Consider the following 17,934-nt stretch of genomic DNA (forward strand, 5'->3'; position numbering starts at 1 on the left):
ACGTTTTTTCTCGAAACTAAAATCCGGCTGTATTTGTATCGAGTGTAGGAAACAAATACGTAGTCGAGAATATCGGACCGGATTTGAAAGCATAAGAAAATGGCGAATCAAACAAGAGGACCGTGCTTTTGCGGACCGATCGAACAGATATTGTTAATGAATGTACCTGCTCATCATTACAAAGAAGACACAAAGACAGATTAGCGCAGCAAGAGATGTTTCTAAGAATCATTTTCTTGCTCGCGAAATCAAATTCGAATATCTTTCTTTTTTGTACGAAATACAAAAACAAAATGTTTAATCGACAAGGAATACAGGGTTTGTTTTTTTACTATAATTTTAAATCAAAATCGAATAAAAACATTGTTTTTAATACGTGTTTATGAATTTGAAACAACATGATTGTTACATGCGAACTTAAGATATATTGAGATACTTGTACATTGAAAATAGTTAACACTTTCTGTGGATAAATTTGGACGGAACGCAGAAAGTCCGCGTTAAACTGTACGTAGAAAATATCAATTATCGATAACGGGTAGACCCTCTTCTATAATTACATATATGATAGCGAGCCTCGTAATAAATGTTCACTGAGGTAGTTTCAGAGTGATGTATAATAATCACACGGATATTTTAGGGTTATCCCATTTGATGCGGATACGTTTTAAGATTAACAGTAATCATTTTCATAAATAAGAGTGATATTCAAGATCCTGTAGAGAAGTAATCGTACACCGAGTTATCAAATTGTTGGACAATATCTTATATACATACTATGAAAGTATAACGTTAAAAAGTCAACGAGTTCGTCTATTGCGTAAGAAAATATTTAAACAAAAATATTATTCCATTTATATACTCATCAGTTTACGATACAATGATCAAAGAATGAGTTTAATGTATTTGTTATCGATGTTAGATTATTTAGCTACATTAGAATATATTCGAATACTACATTTAAAATATAAACTAACGAGTAGCTTTCGAAAAACGCGCGGTAAATGATAATGTAAATTCGAGATTCTAAAATGAAGTTATGCGTATATGTATAAAAAAACAAGTTGTACGTACTCTAAGTACAATAGGATAAATATTTTACAAATACTGTAATCGATAGAGCAATATTAAAAATAGATTTTAGATTGTACCGTATAAAAAGAAATTATGTTTATAATACATTTATACTTATCGTAAATTGAATTATTTTTTACGATAGTGAAATTTTACCACAGTCTCATTGATAATAAAAAGTGTAAAAGTAAATGCATTGTTATTCCTAAGTTACTCTAAAATACTATATACAATCAAACGCTATTGCCCTATTAAATCTACACCTAGTTACAAATAATACGAAAAATTAAGTGTAATTTTGGCACTATTACGTCCGCTTCCTTTTTCAAGAAATACTGTAACCTTAAGTAATTAAAGAATCCATTACATTTACTTTGATGCAGTCACACTCTCAAAACAGAAGTCGAGAGAATGAGCGATAACCACAATATATGTATATGTATAAATTTACATGAGAACTAATTTTTTTTCGATTACTAATGCTAGTTGATGGTATAAAAAACTAAAAAACATATGCCTCGTTACCACATATGCCTCATTACCGCTAATGATGTTTTGTAGTAGTTACGTAGTGATATTTTTATTCTTATTTAGCTGCGGTGAAATTTGCGTCCCTTTCGAACTGCAGTGTCGGCTGTTGATAATTTCGTCTATACTTTGTTTCAATTCTTCCATTTCAAGAATATCTAATGGTAAAGAAGTTTGTGTTGCCATTTCTCGAGCATTAGTGTTTTGACCTTCGCATTGCATAAGCCTGGTTAATTCAGGGCAACACGAGGTAAGACTAGACGCCAGATTACCTATTCCTGCTTTCCGATATATTTCTTTTATTTCTGCATCACTTTTTAATTTTATGTCACTGGACTCTTGGAAAAGATGTTTCAAAATGGTTTCATCCTGCAATAAATATTTGCTTCTTCGACCTTCCCTGCTCCTTCTGTCACTTTCATGGCCATAACTTTTGGAACTTTTATTACTACTTTTGCTCTTGCTGCGCTCCTGCGGTTCTTCAGGATCTAGCATTTTTGTTTCCTCTTCTGGTTGACTGTCTTCGCTATCGCTATCGTGATCATCTTTCTCTGCGTTGCCAGCTTCAATATCCACATCCTTTCCCGACATTCCTTGATGCCGTTTCTCTTCACTGCTTAAATTTTCGTCGCTACCACTCTGTCCCGGAAATAAGAACGGTAAAAGCATGCCTGCATTCTTTCCATCGAACAGTTTAGAATTCAGAGTGCGTTCATCTAAACCAGCACTGGCTGACCGCCTCTTCATATTAGGCACTTGAACCGGCGGTACTCTCGAATTGCCGCCGATGGTTAATGCGGACAATATTTGAGCACCAAGCTGACTTTCTTGCGATGTCGTACTACCCCTTCTAAATAATGGTCCTACTTTGCCAGATCTTGACTTTCCGAAATCTCGTCGTCGCTTTCCGCGACGGCCACGTGAGCTGCTCGCAACTTTTCGCGTTGTTTTTAGTTCGGCTATTTGAACAGATATCTGGGAGTCCAACGAGTTTCTTCTAGACTCCACAGATACCCGACGTACACTAAAACTAATCTCAGAGTCCACGGAGTTTCTTCTGTTACTCGACACAGAACCTGTAGTGCCACCTACAAGTGCACCTCTACGTGTAACTAGTTTTGGCAAAGCAGCAGCCCAAGTCGAGCTGAAGTCTTGAGAAGCTACAGAGTTCAGATCAAAATTCAAACCAACAGGATCCTCGTGTGTGTTATGAAAACTAATTGACAGTCTTCCAGCATTGTTGAATGTCTTCCGTTTTGCAAATGCTTGAGCAATAACTTTGTGTTTCTTTAATCTGATAGGTTCTTCCGTCTCACAATTAAAAGTTCTAATAATAAAAATGTAGATTCAACAAACAGTAATAGTTGAATATAAAAGAACATAAAATTGCTACCATCTTACCTCCTAAGAAATCTAGTCCAGGTGTCTACTGTTGAACCAGTCCAAACCCAAGAAGACATTAAAATACCGGCAAAGAATGGAGAAAGTAAATGTAACTGCATCTTTGCAGCACTCGGTCGAATCTCCATTTTACATTCGGAAATATCCAAATATTTTGTTGTTATTGCACATCTGTAAATAAATAAGGCAAGATGTTAAAAGAGTTCTGTGCGTGATACAATATAATTATTCTATCAATATTGGTCCTACATCATGTAATTTCTGAAACTTTGACGCCATTCCCAAGAATGTTGGAATTCATAAATGTGACAATAAAAAGTTACAACAACTGCAGCAAATGTGAAAATCGAAAATAAACCCATGCGCACGATGGTTTCCCGTATTTTAGCACTTGCTCTCTCGGATATAATTTCTTGACTACTTATTTTTAGCCGAATCAGAGTAATTAATCCTAAAAATGTAAATAATAATATTAATTAAATTATGTTACATAACCAGAAGTTGAAGTTTGAATGATTACTGCTATTAAGGAAAAAATACTTACAAACTATATTCTTTAGGAAAGCACAAAAGAAAATACATTTCATTACTTTGATCACATAAACAAAATAAAACAAATGTATATTTGAAACATACCTCTGGATAAAAAATATCCTCCAACTAGTAAAACAATTAGTACAGGTCCAAGTAAAAACCAAGATCTGACTGCATGATTAGCATAACCCACAAAACAAATGCCAGTAACACTATTTCCATCTATTTCCCCTAATGCCATAATGGTGACAGTGAGAACAAGTGGAAAACACCAAGCAATTAAATGAAAATAAGCACCCTTCTTGTCAATTCTGTCTTGGATTTTGCCTAATGCTTGGAAACTCATATGCCAAGCATATGTAAGGATGACAAACCATACCATAGCTGCCATAAGTGAATAATACACAAGGACAAACACTACGACACATGATAAGTTTTCTCCACTGAAAATACATTAGTATTGGGAATTTGTTTAATTCAATAACTACACATAAAAGTAAGAACACTCTAAAATTGCAAATTACCTTGGTTCACTCATTCTTAATGTTCCATCTTTTCGGCACACAATCACTTCTCTGCTTCCTGGTGTAAACTGAACGAGCCAACCAATGCAGGACATCATAAAACAACAGTTAATATAGAATATAACCAAAGCTGGATATTTATTTGCACTTCTCCAATCAATTAGAAAAGTTACCTAAAATTTAATATAAATTAAGTATAATGTTATCTGCTTATATGCTTTCCATCATACAATACTTACAACTGTAAATAAATTGAATGAACCACAAATTCCTGCAGCCCAAGCAATAAAAGAATGAATTTGTTTGTGTTCATCTGGTGTAAAAAGTGGGTCACTACACTGTGTTCCACAACTCTCAACTCCTTCAAAAATTGCAAGTGCATTATCAGTTGGAACCAAAGGTTTCAGACACTTGCCAGAAATATTAAATTTCAATTCCCTGATATCATTTTTACATAATTTAGGAAATAATTCTGTGTCTTCACATTTAATAAAGCTTGGCCATATGGTATGATTAAAAATAATTCTGCAAGGTCCTGAAACCATTTTGCACATCTCCTGAGATGGTAATTCTACTGTATCATTGATACATTTTGGCATGAATATTGAACACAAAAGGGGCTGGACAACTGCCCAACACTTTGGCATATGCCTTAATGCTTGTAAGACATGTAATTTTTCCTGGAAAATAAAATAAAAACACAGTAATTAATATACAAAATTATGTTTGTTTAAATAAAAAAAATATCAATGTAATATACCTCTATAATATCTTGAGTTATATGTTCAGGTATAAGATCCAATGTAGTAGTAGTATATGGTAATCTTGTACCCATACAAGTACTTCTTTGCATTTCTACACATTTTGCAGGTCTACGGCAATTCAAAGAATCAGATGGTAATTCTCTTATAGGGTACCTGTCCAGCAGGTAACTGGAATCTTTGATCATGTGCCTGGGACTCAAGTCCACACTTTTCCATGTTTCATTTTCACCATTGGAATTTGCGGCGAAACTGTGCGTTAATTCTGATGATACTCGATGCAAAATTAGAAAGCAACAAATCAACTGAAGCGTCATCTAAAAAAAGAGCGAAATTAATATTCATAATATTGAAAAAAGTTTGATTACATTAGAACAATTTCAATTTCGTATCACTTTTTTTAAATATCATGTTCCGGCACGCTATTGGCTCAATTAAAAACAAAACATCACGTGTCGAATGCCGAGATAAACAATACAAGTATTTCTTAAGAAAAGTAATTCTTTAAGACGCTTTACTCACAACTAAAGACCAATTATGTGGCGGCTTACTCCTACGCTTGTCGCCACTAGACAGCGCACAATATCGAGACCGGCTTTCTCGCTAGTGCTCGATGAACCTTCCTATTCCTATATAACGTTTTTGTCCATCCCTACCACATTACCCGCGTCTAAGGTACGGACCTGCTACTAGAATGCCTTATTAACGAATCCCACTATAGCAGGTCCCAACCCCAAAATGCTCTCTCTCACTTCCTCCCCTTTATTTTTCCAACCATCGCCATACTTCCAGCTACTGCCAAAATTATTTTCCAAGTAACTATAGTCTGTCACGGAGAAAGCTCCTCTCCGTTTCGCTCGAACAAAAAGCGGCGCGTCTTGCATCTTCTACGTTAGCGACAGCCACATCCAGCATACGAACAACGCCTGGACCACACACACGTTGTGCTCACTTGCAGCCCACCCACGATGAACTCGGTAAACTTGTGTTGCTCGTATATACCTCTTTCCGGTTGCATGGCCGTAAAGAGTATTTGACGAATACCTCGTCGATGACGCTACTGTCGACATTTTTATACGCTTTCTCTTCTGCGCACTCATCCCGGGAAATTTAAGAATATTCTACATATAAATGAAAATATACCGACATTTAATATTTCGCAACACAAATTACAACATTAACATTGTAATTCCGATTATACAACTTATTATCGATTTTGTATAAACATTCTATAGTAGGCAAATATAATTTCATGCTTGAAAAACACACGTGTTCTTTTTAAATATTTATCAGAAATAGTATAAAAAAGTATTCAATAAAAAATAGTTAATGAGTTTACTTAAATATATGTCTGTACGATTATAAGGATAGGATAGAAATTTAAAAACATTTCCCTTGATATAAGACATTCTCATTTCACTTTTATGTATTCAAGAATGATAAGGCGTGTAAGCTGTTTAATTTACATAGAGTACAACAGACATAATATTTTTAAATTAATCATGTGGCCATACGTTCATGGCAGCGAATAATATAATTAAAGTTTAATATAACAATTTCATTAATTACAACATTATTTGATGATTATTTATACCGGTGTCGACCTCTACGTATATTTTGAAGTGTAGATGACACAGGTGTACAAGTTGTCAAATGATAATAATGTGCAGAATTTTACGACGATTATTTCCATGAATTTATCGAAAAACGGTGCTAAGTAACGACTCTATCAATATTTTATCGCCTTTTCTTTTCCGACCTTTTGGTATTCCGGTGTAACAGGAAATATGATAATTGCCCCTATAGTTGATTAGCTGCTGGTGTTGATAATAACATGCTGCTAATATATGATAAGCTTGTGCCGTGTACGTCTGCACACAAGTTAGAATTAATACCAACAAGACGTTCCTTCGACAGTCTGCGGTCAGTGTTTGATAGTAAAGTAATTCAGAAGGTGACAGATGTTTCATAAAATAACCTGAAAACTTATCTAAAAAATTTTAATCTTCGTTATTTCGACATCAACGTTCGCGTCATCAAGGTAAGAACATTTTTTAATAAAACATAACACAAAATATATTGTGTTCATCCTTCTTTCAGTTTAAAATGTTTGAAATCCTTTATCTGGGATTGTACTTATTGTTCTTTGGAAGCTGTATTGGTGATTATCCTGATTGGGCTACAAAATGGCAAATGTGTCCCGGACTATATCCCAGAGTTTTCACGAGTTATACACCTCGTGGAAATCTTTCTAGTGGAATATATACTAGTCAACCACATTTAAGTGGTATAAAACATTGTGTAGGTGTATGTTGTACTGAACCCACATGTAATGTGGCACTTATGCATAATGGTACTTGTTACCATGTGCAGTGCGAAAGTTCCCAAATATGTGTACCTCTATATAGAAAAGATTTAGCAATCGATAATCCACCTAGTATGGTTCTGGTTAAACCAGTGAAAGATGATGAAATATGGAATATATTATTAGATCAGATAAATGATGATACTGGGTAAATTTCATTTTTTTATACATAGTTTCTTGGGTTCTCTTTTAAGTTTGTTAAACATGTATACTTTTATATTTGATGTTTATAGAGGCTTGCTTATGGATGGTGCAGAAACAGATCGTGTACTTTTTGGTGAATCAAGTGAGATAAGCTGCATTACCAAATCAAATTGTTTAGAAAATGAAGTATGTGTCAAAAATAATGATAAATCTGATGTTGGAATTTGTGAATGTGCCATTGGATTTAAACGTAATATCGCAGGTAATTACAATGATTATTATGTATGTTATAATGTACTTTATATTTGCATTCTAACTTGTATTCATTCTGGTAGGTACTTGTACTTTAGTAGAGGATATGGAACTTGGTGTAACAGCACAAGTAAAGGTACAAAACATAAAGGATTCCAGTACATCTATGAAACCACCTATAAAACAGTTATTAGTTTCTGCAGTTTCAAAAGAAGTACGCTTACCAGAAAATGAAGTAACATTGTCTGCCTATACTGTGCCTGCAGAGCAGGAAAATGAACATTATAACTATGCTTGGAGTCTTTTAAGTCAACCTGAAGGCCACACTGGTACAATGACTGATCAGAATCGAATGACTGTTAAGTTAAGCAACCTTTCTGAAGGCTTATATACATTTAAAGTAACAGTGAATAGTCCAAATGCTTTTGGAGAAGCATATGCAAATGTCAGTGTTTTGCCACGTAAGTTCTATCTGACACATAGTTATTTGTTTGTTTTATAATGATTTCAATTTAATAACTTTGTTATTATTTGTAGCAAAGAGAATAAATCAGGCACCAATTGCAATAATTTCACCAGCTTCACAAGTTGTAAAATTACCAAATACTGGAGCTGTATTAGATGGTTCTTCAAGCAAAGATGACGATCGAGTTATTTCTTACCATTGGGAATTACAGCAAGGTCCTATTGGATATCATCCTAATTTAGTTGATACACCTACTTTACAGTTAGATAATCTTGTACCTGGAAATTATACATTTAAGTACGTATTTAATAATTGCATTGATTCAAATAATTCCTTTGTAACTGTTTAATATCATGAAACTTTTTTAGGTTAACAGTTGAAGACTCTGATCATATTACTAACTCTACAAGTGCTAATATAACGGTATTGAAAGTGATTGATTACCCTCCTAGTGCAAATGCAGGTCAAGATATCATCATATATTTGCCCCAAAATACATTGACTCTTAATGGTAATTTGAGCACGGACGACCATGGAATAGCAAGTTGGGAATGGACAAAGAGTCCTTCAGATCAGAATAAAGCAGTAGATATGCAAAACACGAGGACACCCTATTTACAATTATCTAATTTAGAGGAAGGAATGTACACGTTTGTGCTCAAAGTAACAGATGATTCTGAACAATCCTCTACAGCTGAAGTACATGTATTTGTAAAACCACCAACTAATAAACCACCAAAAGGTAATTACATAAAAAGCTTACTCTTAAGCTAATGCTTAATCGTCATTTATACAATAAATTATTGTATCTGATTACAAACAGCCGATGCTGGTGAAGATATAACCATAGCATTGCCAGAAACCAAAACTGTACTTGATGGCCGAAAAAGCAAAGATGACATTAAAATTGTATCTTATCACTGGGAACAAGTTAGGTATGTTTAAATTTATATCTTCTGTATTTAATTTATTAAGTGATCACGTAATAAAAGATCCTTTTTACAGTGGACCTAATAACGCCGAGTTTTCTGCAGTGAACGAATCAATTACAAACATTACAAAATTAACGAAGGGTGATTATGAATTTAAGTTAACTGTAATTGATGATAATGGAAATAAAGACTCGGATACTGTTAAAGTAAAAGTTACACAAAGTATGTAGTGAAATATATTTTAATTGTTTGATAATCACGAAAACTGTTTCAAAATAATATCTGTTTAAATGTAATTTTACTTCATAGATAAAAATGCTCCTCCTAAAGCAAATGCAGGTGGTGATCAAGTTGTTATTGCACCTGTTAGTGCATTGATTATTAATGGATCTCAATCAGCTGATGATTTAAGAATTAGTGAGTGGATATGGACAAGAGATTCGTCTAGTCTTGCAATAGGTACTATAATCCAAGATACGGATAAATCACCTGTTTTAATGGTAATAATATTTAATGGTACATTGATGAAAATTTTTAACTTATAATACGTATTTCCAATTAAACCTTTTGCTTTGATAGTTAACAGATGTAGTTCCTGGTAGATACGTTTTCAGATTAAAAGTAGTAGATGATCAAGGTCTTAGCAGTGAGGATACTGTGTCCGTAATAGTAAAAACTGGTAAGTAATAGAGGCAAAAGGAAAAAATTATTATTTACTCAAATTAATTATCCTACGTGTAGATCCACAGTTATTACATTTGGTTGAATTGACGCTGAATATTGGAGCCAATATGTTGACAGTATCACAAAAAAATTCATTAGTAGTAAAATTGCAAATGTTACTACGAGACGAAGCATCAATTGTTGTTCGAAATTTGAGAGCAGAACCGCATACGGGCAGAGCGGTTCTAGTTTTCTACGTTGAAAAGAAGGGACGAAAAACGACTATGCCTGGACCGGAAGTAGTCAAACGACTGAAAGAAAAATTAAAACAAGATTCTGGACTTCTTCAATTGTCAGTTGCAAATATTGATACCGCTGTATGTCAAAATAATTGTTCAGGTGAGTATTTTCCATTAACCATGTTATCGAAAATATTCTTTCTTTTTATTATATAAAACTTATCTTTAAATAGGTCATGGAGTATGTGATCAGGAGACAAGACTATGTATGTGCGAAGCATTTTGGATGCAAAATTTAATACAGAAATATTTTGGCAATGGCGATTCTAATTGTGGTATGTATAATTAATGTTTGATACATTTAGATTCAAAATTAAAATGAATTTATATATCTCAGAAATAAATTTTTTCAGATTGGAGCATTCTTTACGTTATAATAGCATTATTGTCCTTGGTTGTGTGTTGGGTTGGTCTTATTTGGGGTCTTGTTTGCCTATGCCAAAGAATATGTTCAGGTAAACGCCGTTCCCTCCGTGCGAAGAAGAAACCCCCTCGTTACTCCCTTTTGCAACCGGAACCGGAAGATGATAGTAGCACATGTATTACTCTCTTTCTTCTATCTTAATTTACAGTAATTTTGCATGATTTAATTGTATGTCATTTGTTTTTTGTTTGGTAGTTTCAACGCATAAAATGGTATTATCTGAATCGGACACAGATTCTGACGACGTTTTATTTGAGCATCGTAAAGCAAAAAACAGCAGTCAAGTAAGAAATGGTAAATCTCGAAATGGCTTTATTAAAGTGGGTTCTAGGGTGAAAACATGAGGTAACTGTAAACTTGTAAACGTAAAACTGGATCGCGAGTTAAATTGTTGTAATTTAATTGAACGTTTCAGGGATGTTTAGAACATAAAGTATCGTATAGCGACGCACATTCGTGTATATTTGGCCAAAAAACGTAAAATACTAGTCAGTTACAGGGCTGTAATTTTAAGTATGTACCTAACAAGAAATGTAATTTCACATACAGAAGAGAAATCTGTAAAAAGGCCATCTGTAAAAAGGAATTGATCGGACAAATATACTTAAGTTCTGATTAGACAAACTACAAGAACACGCTTACTTCGTTGTATCATGTTTTATTCATTTTAAGTGATATATCATTATTTGTATTGTGTGAATTCGAAATTTCTATTATGTAATCGTAGTTGTATCGTTGTTTGTACAAGTCAGCGGTACTATAGCACAATGATCAAACTCAGTTTGATTACGGCCTTAGAAAGTATTGGAATTAGTATTTATAAACAATAATCATTCCTTATCTATATATTCTTTATATGTACTACTTGCTCTTTAATATGTATATCATCAATCTTATTTTTACACTGTGCATGGATAAATAATAAAATTTTTATCCATATAATTTATGTGTAAATTTATTTTACTCGACACTTTTAGTTTTAAGTGGTTGTATCCTATGTTGAACGTTTATATCTTCTTAATATTTCACGTTAATTTTAATTCATTTATATTTTGTCCATTACAAATGTATTTAAATGGACCGACAAATCTGAATTTAACATAAAACGGTATAAGATGACCATAATTTTGCTTCACATGCGCTTGCTTGTACGTTATTTTTAACCCATTACGTTATAGCGAGAGCAAAGTAGTGCAAAACGAATTCGTTCTATCCATCGTCGAATTTCTGGGCGTAATACGTTTGTCTAAACTGGTAAGTTTGTTTAATTAAATCAATGTATGTTACTACTTTTACATCATAAGTTTTTATGTTTTATTATTTATTATATTACTTTATAATAGTTATATGTTCATACGCACAAGATACCATTAGATAATTATTTGAATTTAATAAATTATTTTATGATGTCTAATATTTATTTATAAACAAGGTTGAGGACTGAATCCATTTTATGGATTTCATTAAATGTCCAAAATATCAATCTGTAACGAGTTGTTGCGGTGAAAACACGTCGATGGATGGAGAAAATGAGAGCAACGAATTTCGCAACAAAAATTCAGCCTTCCACGAACGAAATAATAAAATCGAAAATACGTATCCTGTTCTTCACACAGGACCAGTACGTTTCACTAAAGATGAGCGGTAAGTACTTCGTGAGTACTATTAATTTTATAGAAAAAATTTATAAAATTCTTTTATCATTTAGCAGTAATGAATATTCGAATGTATTTTTGCCACTGGGTATGGACAAGACAAATTCTATCTATCAATCTTGTGAATTACCTTACGGTGTAAAATATGAATTAAATAATGAATGTATGCAAGAGGAAACTGTTTCTTCTTTAGAAGTTGAAGGAATTCAAGAGTTCCATTGTCCAAGATGTGGTAAAGGAATGCAAGAACCAAGATTACTGCCTTGCTTACATCCAATATGTTCACCTTGTGTATTAGAATTAATAAGCAAACGTAAGTAATGTAAAAGCACAAAAAGATAAATAGAATCTGAAATATAATTTTATGACTATTAATGATTCTTTTAAAGATGTCAGAGTTCACAGCACCCAGAGTAGTAATTATTATGAAATATGTCCTTTATGCGATTTTCAACTACCAAATGCTAATTCGCCGATTCCACCTCCACATTATCCTCTTCAACATCGACTAGTAATGGATGCTATACGTTCTGGATTTGCGAACAAAGTTCTTTGCGATGCTTGTACAGACGAAATTACCGTGAGCATTATTTTTATATAAATATTTTAGACTTAAGAATGTTTAGGAATGTTACACGAATATACTGCTTTTAATATTTCCTAAGGCACTTGTTCAATGCGCCACATGCCTTCGTAATTTCTGTTTAAATTGTGGAATGGAACACCAGCAACAAATCACTATGGAATTAAAACCATCAAAACATTCGATAAAACCACTTTGGGAAGCCACTAGAGTGCGACGTACTGCGTTATGCCAAAAACATCCAATACACGCGTTACGTTTTTATTGCATTGCGTGTCAACAGGTTTATAATGCGATTTCTTACTTTGTAGTAATTTTTTCTATAGATATTAGTATTTTAAGTATACCATTCATATTTTAGGTAACTTGCAAAGAATGCATGTGGTCCATGCAACATAGAGGCCATGCAAGCGAGACAGCTACTGGAGCTGGAAAAAGAGTTGCTCTATATTTGAAAGCAGTGTTACAACGAGCAAAAACACTTTTAAACATACTCTTAACACAATATGATCAGAATATGTTTCTAAATAGTACTTTGGAAGAAATAAAGGATATTTTTGCTTCAATGGACCACCGGTATGTTAAATTAATAACTTAAGTATACAAGTTAGAGTTAGCAAAGATAAGTATACAAATATGAATTGTCATGTGATGGTTAAGTTGTATGTTTTTGTTACAAGTTGAAAAAACTATGAGACTGTCATTTGAGGTACAAATTAAACATTCCTGTAATATATAAAAATAACATACTAAAAATGAGCAAATCATTTTGTTATTTAGGCTAAGATAAATTTTGTAATACTGTTTGTATATAATAAAGAATTATTTGTAAGAATAATGAGACATATTCATGAAAAAATAAAATTTATTTCAAACCAATACTAAAGTATCAGCTGATGCACAGATCTTTGAAGTGTTAAACAAGGACCATGATGCAAGATTGATCCACAACAAGACCAATGGTGAACACCAGGATGTCCAATATGACCATGCCCACATCCTTTATATCCACCTTTAATTAAGAATTGTTACCTATTTAAATATGTTGTGTAAGTTAGTGATATTAAATCATTTAAGAAAATAATATTACCAGGCATAGTTCCTCCACATCCACAAGTAGTTTCTTTTTTACCACCACTTGAACAGAATGTACAGCAATGGTAGATACCTGTATGTGGTTTCAATATTGATGCTGCTGTGCTTTCATTGAAATTCTCTATAAAATTATTTTTCATTCAAGAAATAAAAATAGATTCAAGCTGTTATATATTTTTCGGTTCAAATGAATATTACTCTTACCTAAATATGTACCAAATACTCCCAAGTATTTTAATCTTTTTATTACAGTGGGAGCAAGACTTAATATTTCTACATCTGAACCATCTGTTAATAGTTCATTTGTAAGAGAAATGGCATCAAGAAGATGCCTTGCTCTTTTCAATCTATTGAACTCTTGAATTCTTTCTTGTGCCTGTCTAGCATGGGATACTGCAGGATCATCATTCCAAACTTTTCTTTCATTACGTACAGCTTCATTAAAACACCTGTTTCAAATACACAATTGTCATATACATAAACCATAATATTTGGTTGTCATTTCCAATTTAATATTACAGTAATATTATAATATTGCACAATAAATAATTCCCTACTTTAACATTTTATATTTCAATAATCAATTTAGAAATTGTCATGTGATAACTGTTTAAAAAGACATTTCTGATTTATGTGAGATAAATGTTTTATGTCACTGTCATTTGAGGTATAAATATAGTTAAATTACATCTCAGTAAATTTAACTGAACTCATGTTCTTACCTACAATTAGTTGTCTTTTACTCATGCAATACCATGTTCTATTTATATGTAATGACTGTCAGTGTCACTTATCAATTCATAACTTAAGTATTTATTATATTCTATAAAAAGTTTATATTTTTATTACACTGGACAAATATAAACTGTGTTATTAATAATATAGTTAATGCATTTTACATTTAAATAACAGGTTAGAATAGCTTAAAAATTAAGAAGTATTTGACTTAATCATATAATTTGCATATTACCATTTTCAATGAATTATTCATTATATCGGATATATATAAACAATCTTCAGATCTGATATTCCATATTACTCATAGTCAGAATTGTAGATCTACTTGTAAGAGATTTATCACAATCATGTAACATCTTCTGCTTACTTTTAGCTAAAAAGAATATGAAAATGTAAAGTTAACTAAGTAAATATAACACATTTTTTGAAGGTTCATAATTAATTCTAAACTTAAGAACAAGAATTTGAAATTAATTTATAAAAATCATGTAATATATTTTTTATTGCAAAAATACACAACATACAAATTGAAGTACAAATTTGGCTTCCCTAGAGGAAATAGTGATTTACAGAAAGAAGTACATCTACATGCTTTACGTATTATGTGTAATTCACAGGAATTTATTAACAATCAAATTTTCGCAAATAATTTCTTTATAAACGAACAATATTTTATTGTAAAATAATTAATTTTAAAGAGTCGTGGGTAGTTTGAAAAATCTTCATATATCTGTGGTCTACATCTTCATATGTCTCTAGTGGAAACCTCTTCTTTTTGGCCACCATTTTCCCTAGAGAAACCAGATTTTCTTTACTCGAATATACACGTGTGACACGGTTTTGTTTTGCGTATTGAACTCCAAACAGAAGATGGCTCAGGGAAAATTGAAAGTTAAAACTAAAGTGCCGGCTTCAGCAAAAGGAAAAGCTAAGAACAAAAGTAATAAAGGGCCTGGTATTCAACGACGAAACAGTAATTAATGTTTACATGTTACTTTCAGCCTAGAATTATACTATATTAATTGTAACATTTTGTAAATAATTAGTTAGGAACAGTATATTTACACAAAATGTTATGAATAAAATCTTATAAGTATAATAAATAACATGACATATTAAAATATTAGAAGCTACAGCAACTAAAAAACATAAAATAAATGAATGTTAGTGCTAAGTTGTATATGCGTACTTCTATTAATATGATATAATTTGTAGATGCACCTATTCAACCAAAAAAGAAGAAATTTGAAGAATCACACAAGTTGAAACAAATGATCAGTAAAACAGTTAATAGGGCCATGGAAAATGAACTACGGGAAAAGGCATTAGATGGAAAACAATCTCTTAGAAGAAAGGAAGCTTCAACATCGCAAAAGAAATAATTAAGTACAGTGTTGGTGTGTAATATTAAAAAGAAACTATATTTCTTGTTTATTGAGCGAGCGAGCCGAAGGGGAACGAAGCTCTTATACTTGATTTTCCAACTTCTTTGTCCGCGTTTTTCTTTTGCAACACTCGACCAATTCTCATCAAATTTTGCACTCACATGCGTACGTACATCCAGATGGACGTAGAAAAAAAATTTTAAATCACACTTGCCACGGAGGAATAATTACCAAAAAAACTGATCCTCATAGATTTCAATGTAACAATTAAATTTGTTCACGTTACAAATAGTGCAGTTTGTGGACTAAAAAATTGGCGTCCATCTAACGGCGAAACGGGTGAACTAAACCTAAAAAATGAAGGTCCGAACACGCATATATGGAAAATAAAATGAATATTTCGGCACTTTGACGACGCAGTATGGTCGCTGAGGCATTTAGAAACAAATTTCTATTAGGGTTTGATGCGTTTTGATGCCTAATAAAGCCAGAAAATCAATTTTTGTCGAATTTGGTCCAAAACGGTACAGGTGGCGCCATCTAGCGGCGAGCGGCGGAACTACGAAAAACGAAAATTTCGATTTTCTTGAAAACTAGGCACTTTTCCGAAATTCTGAGATATACAAATTGTTCCTTGTCGCCTACGGAATCGAACGAATCTAATTATAGCCCGCTAGGACCATTATTAAAGAAAATAGAGAAATAGCCCATTTCATGGACTAAAAAATTGCCGTCCATCTAGCGGCGAAAGTTGGAACTACAAAAATAGAAAATCTCGATTTTCTCGAAAACTAGGCACTTTTTCGAAATTCTGAGATATACAAATTATTCCTTGTGGCCTAAGGAATCGAACGAATCGAATTATAGCCCGCTAAGACCATTATTAAAGAAAATAAAAAAAATGTCATTTCATGGAGAAAATTTGTGGCGCCATCTAGCGGCGAAACTGCGAACTAAACTGAAAAACGTATGTGCTAACACACGTTAAGGAAAAATATAAAAAGTAATATTTCGCAACTTTGACGATGTAGTATGCTTCTTTCAACATTTTTATGCAATTTTTGTTGAATAAGTTAAGCATTTTTTTGCCTATTAAGCCCAGAAAATCAATTTTTATTTGACCCCTTAACGCATGTTCGGACATACGTTTTTTCAGTTTAGTTCGCAGTTTCGCCGCTAGATGGCGCCACAAATTTTCTCCATGAAATGACATTTTTTTTATTTTCTTTAATAATGGTCTTAGCGAGCTATAATTCGATTCGTTCGATTCCTTAGGCCACAAGGAATAATTTGTATATCTCAGAATTTCGAAAAAGTGCCTAGTTTTCGAGAAAATCGGGATTTTCTATTTTTGTAGTTCCAACTTTCGCCGCTAGATGGACGGCAATTTTTTAGTCCATGAAATGGGCTATTTCTCTATTTTCTTTAATAATGGTCCTAGCGGGCTATAATTAGATTCGTTCGATTCCGTAGGCGACAAGGGACAATTTGTATATTTCAGAATTTCGGAAAAGTGCCTAGTTTTCGAGAAAATCGAAATTTTAGTTTTTCGTAGTTCCGCCGCTCGCCGCTAGATGGCGCCACCTGTACCGTTTTGGACCGAATTCGAGAAAAATTGATTTTCTGGCTTTATTAGGCATCAAAACGCATCAAACCCTAATAGAAATTTGTTTTTAAATGCCTCAGGGACCATACTGCGTCGTCAAAGTGCCGAAATATTGCACTTTGTATGCTCTGTAGAATTGACAGGCGGCTCATGTACGTATCGCAAAGGCTGCAACAAAATAATTAATTACTCATTACCCGAACATTATTTATGAACTTTTATCATCGAACCATGTAAATAATGCATTGCTGACCATTCTTTACTCATAGAAGTTCATAGGTTGTGCTCAGAAAGTGAGTAATTAACGATTTTGCATACTCATTATCGTATATATTACTCCTGCGCGCCACCCGCGCATGCCATGGAGAAATAATTACCGGAAAACCATATCCCCGTAGACTTTAATGCAAAATTGAATTTGCTCGCGCTTATGTACTTGACTTTTCAACTTTTTTGTTCACGTTTTTTTCTTGCACCACTCAACTAGTTCAACCGGATGACATGG

General features: G+C 32.9%; 5 protein-coding genes across 13 annotated transcripts; 3 read left to right on the forward strand and 2 right to left on the reverse strand.

Moving 5' to 3' along the window:
- Positions 1-350: 350 nt before the first annotated feature.
- smo (smoothened, frizzled class receptor) lies at positions 351-5,973 on the reverse strand. 3 transcript variants are annotated; one of them, XM_012295673.2, is made up of 8 exons: positions 5,345-5,973; positions 4,822-5,139; positions 4,301-4,741; positions 4,062-4,234; positions 3,640-3,980; positions 3,253-3,454; positions 3,004-3,174; positions 351-2,929 (listed from the first exon to the last, which is right to left on the reverse strand). In XM_012295673.2, exons 2-8 carry the CDS (start codon positions 5,137-5,139, stop codon positions 1,639-1,641), a joined length of 2,937 nt encoding a protein of 978 aa, XP_012151063.1. In that variant the 5' UTR covers positions 5,345-5,973; the 3' UTR covers positions 351-1,638. The 3 variants fall into 3 exon arrangements, with proteins under 3 accessions (XP_012151063.1, XP_012151064.1, XP_012151065.1); XM_012295674.2 differs by having other exon boundaries at positions 5,218-5,359; XM_012295675.2 differs by lacking the exons at positions 3,253-3,454; positions 3,640-3,980.
- A 383-nt stretch (positions 5,974-6,356) lies between these two features.
- LOC100874679 (dyslexia-associated protein KIAA0319) lies at positions 6,357-11,309 on the forward strand. Of its 4 annotated transcripts, none has more exons than XM_012295650.2 (15): positions 6,357-6,863; positions 6,923-7,335; positions 7,421-7,593; positions 7,667-8,044; positions 8,121-8,346; positions 8,418-8,791; positions 8,873-8,984; positions 9,055-9,203; positions 9,291-9,481; positions 9,561-9,660; positions 9,723-10,043; positions 10,117-10,218; positions 10,297-10,482; positions 10,563-10,661; positions 10,783-11,309. In XM_012295650.2, the coding sequence occupies exons 2-15, from the start codon at positions 6,929-6,931 to the stop codon at positions 10,797-10,799; spliced, it is 2,835 nt and encodes a 944-aa protein (XP_012151040.2). In that variant the 5' UTR covers positions 6,357-6,863; positions 6,923-6,928; the 3' UTR covers positions 10,800-11,309. The 4 variants fall into 4 exon arrangements, with proteins under 4 accessions (XP_012151040.2, XP_012151039.2, XP_012151036.2 ...); XM_012295649.2 differs by having other exon boundaries at positions 6,362-6,863; positions 10,563-10,712; positions 10,793-11,309; XM_003707661.3 differs by having other exon boundaries at positions 6,365-6,863; positions 10,563-10,712.
- Positions 11,310-11,440: 131 nt separating this feature from the next.
- On the forward strand, positions 11,441-13,443 carry LOC100876259 (E3 ubiquitin-protein ligase TRIM45). Of its 3 annotated transcripts, XM_012295644.2 has the most exons (7): positions 11,441-11,621; positions 11,800-12,011; positions 12,076-12,335; positions 12,412-12,602; positions 12,688-12,888; positions 12,967-13,181; positions 13,286-13,443. In XM_012295644.2, exons 2-7 carry the CDS (start codon positions 11,821-11,823, stop codon positions 13,287-13,289), a joined length of 1,062 nt encoding a protein of 353 aa, XP_012151034.1. In that variant the 5' UTR covers positions 11,441-11,621; positions 11,800-11,820; the 3' UTR covers positions 13,290-13,443. The 3 variants fall into 3 exon arrangements, with proteins under 3 accessions (XP_012151034.1, XP_012151032.1, XP_012151033.1); XM_012295642.2 differs by having other exon boundaries at positions 12,967-13,443; XM_012295643.2 differs by having other exon boundaries at positions 12,079-12,335; positions 12,967-13,443.
- Positions 13,444-13,452: 9 nt separating this feature from the next.
- LOC100876145 (uncharacterized) lies at positions 13,453-14,414 on the reverse strand. Its single transcript, XM_012295714.2, has 4 exons — positions 14,389-14,414; positions 13,905-14,149; positions 13,696-13,821; positions 13,453-13,617 (listed from the first exon to the last, which is right to left on the reverse strand). Exons 1-4 carry the CDS (start codon positions 14,412-14,414, stop codon positions 13,487-13,489), a joined length of 528 nt encoding a protein of 175 aa, XP_012151104.2. The 3' UTR covers positions 13,453-13,486.
- Positions 14,415-14,966: 552 nt separating this feature from the next.
- Positions 14,967-15,926, forward strand: LOC100884084 (uncharacterized). Of its 2 annotated transcripts, none has more exons than XM_076530669.1 (2): positions 14,967-15,378; positions 15,654-15,926. In XM_076530669.1, exons 1-2 carry the CDS (start codon positions 15,309-15,311, stop codon positions 15,818-15,820), a joined length of 237 nt encoding a protein of 78 aa, XP_076386784.1. In that variant the 5' UTR covers positions 14,967-15,308; the 3' UTR covers positions 15,821-15,926. The 2 variants fall into 2 exon arrangements, with proteins under 2 accessions (XP_076386784.1, XP_012151031.1); XM_012295641.2 differs by having other exon boundaries at positions 14,984-15,411.
- Positions 15,927-17,934: the final 2,008 nt, after the last annotated feature.

This window comes from Megachile rotundata, chromosome 4 (assembly GCF_050947335.1).
Source record: "Megachile rotundata isolate GNS110a chromosome 4, iyMegRotu1, whole genome shotgun sequence".
NCBI classification, from domain to species: domain Eukaryota; kingdom Metazoa; phylum Arthropoda; class Insecta; order Hymenoptera; family Megachilidae; genus Megachile; species Megachile rotundata.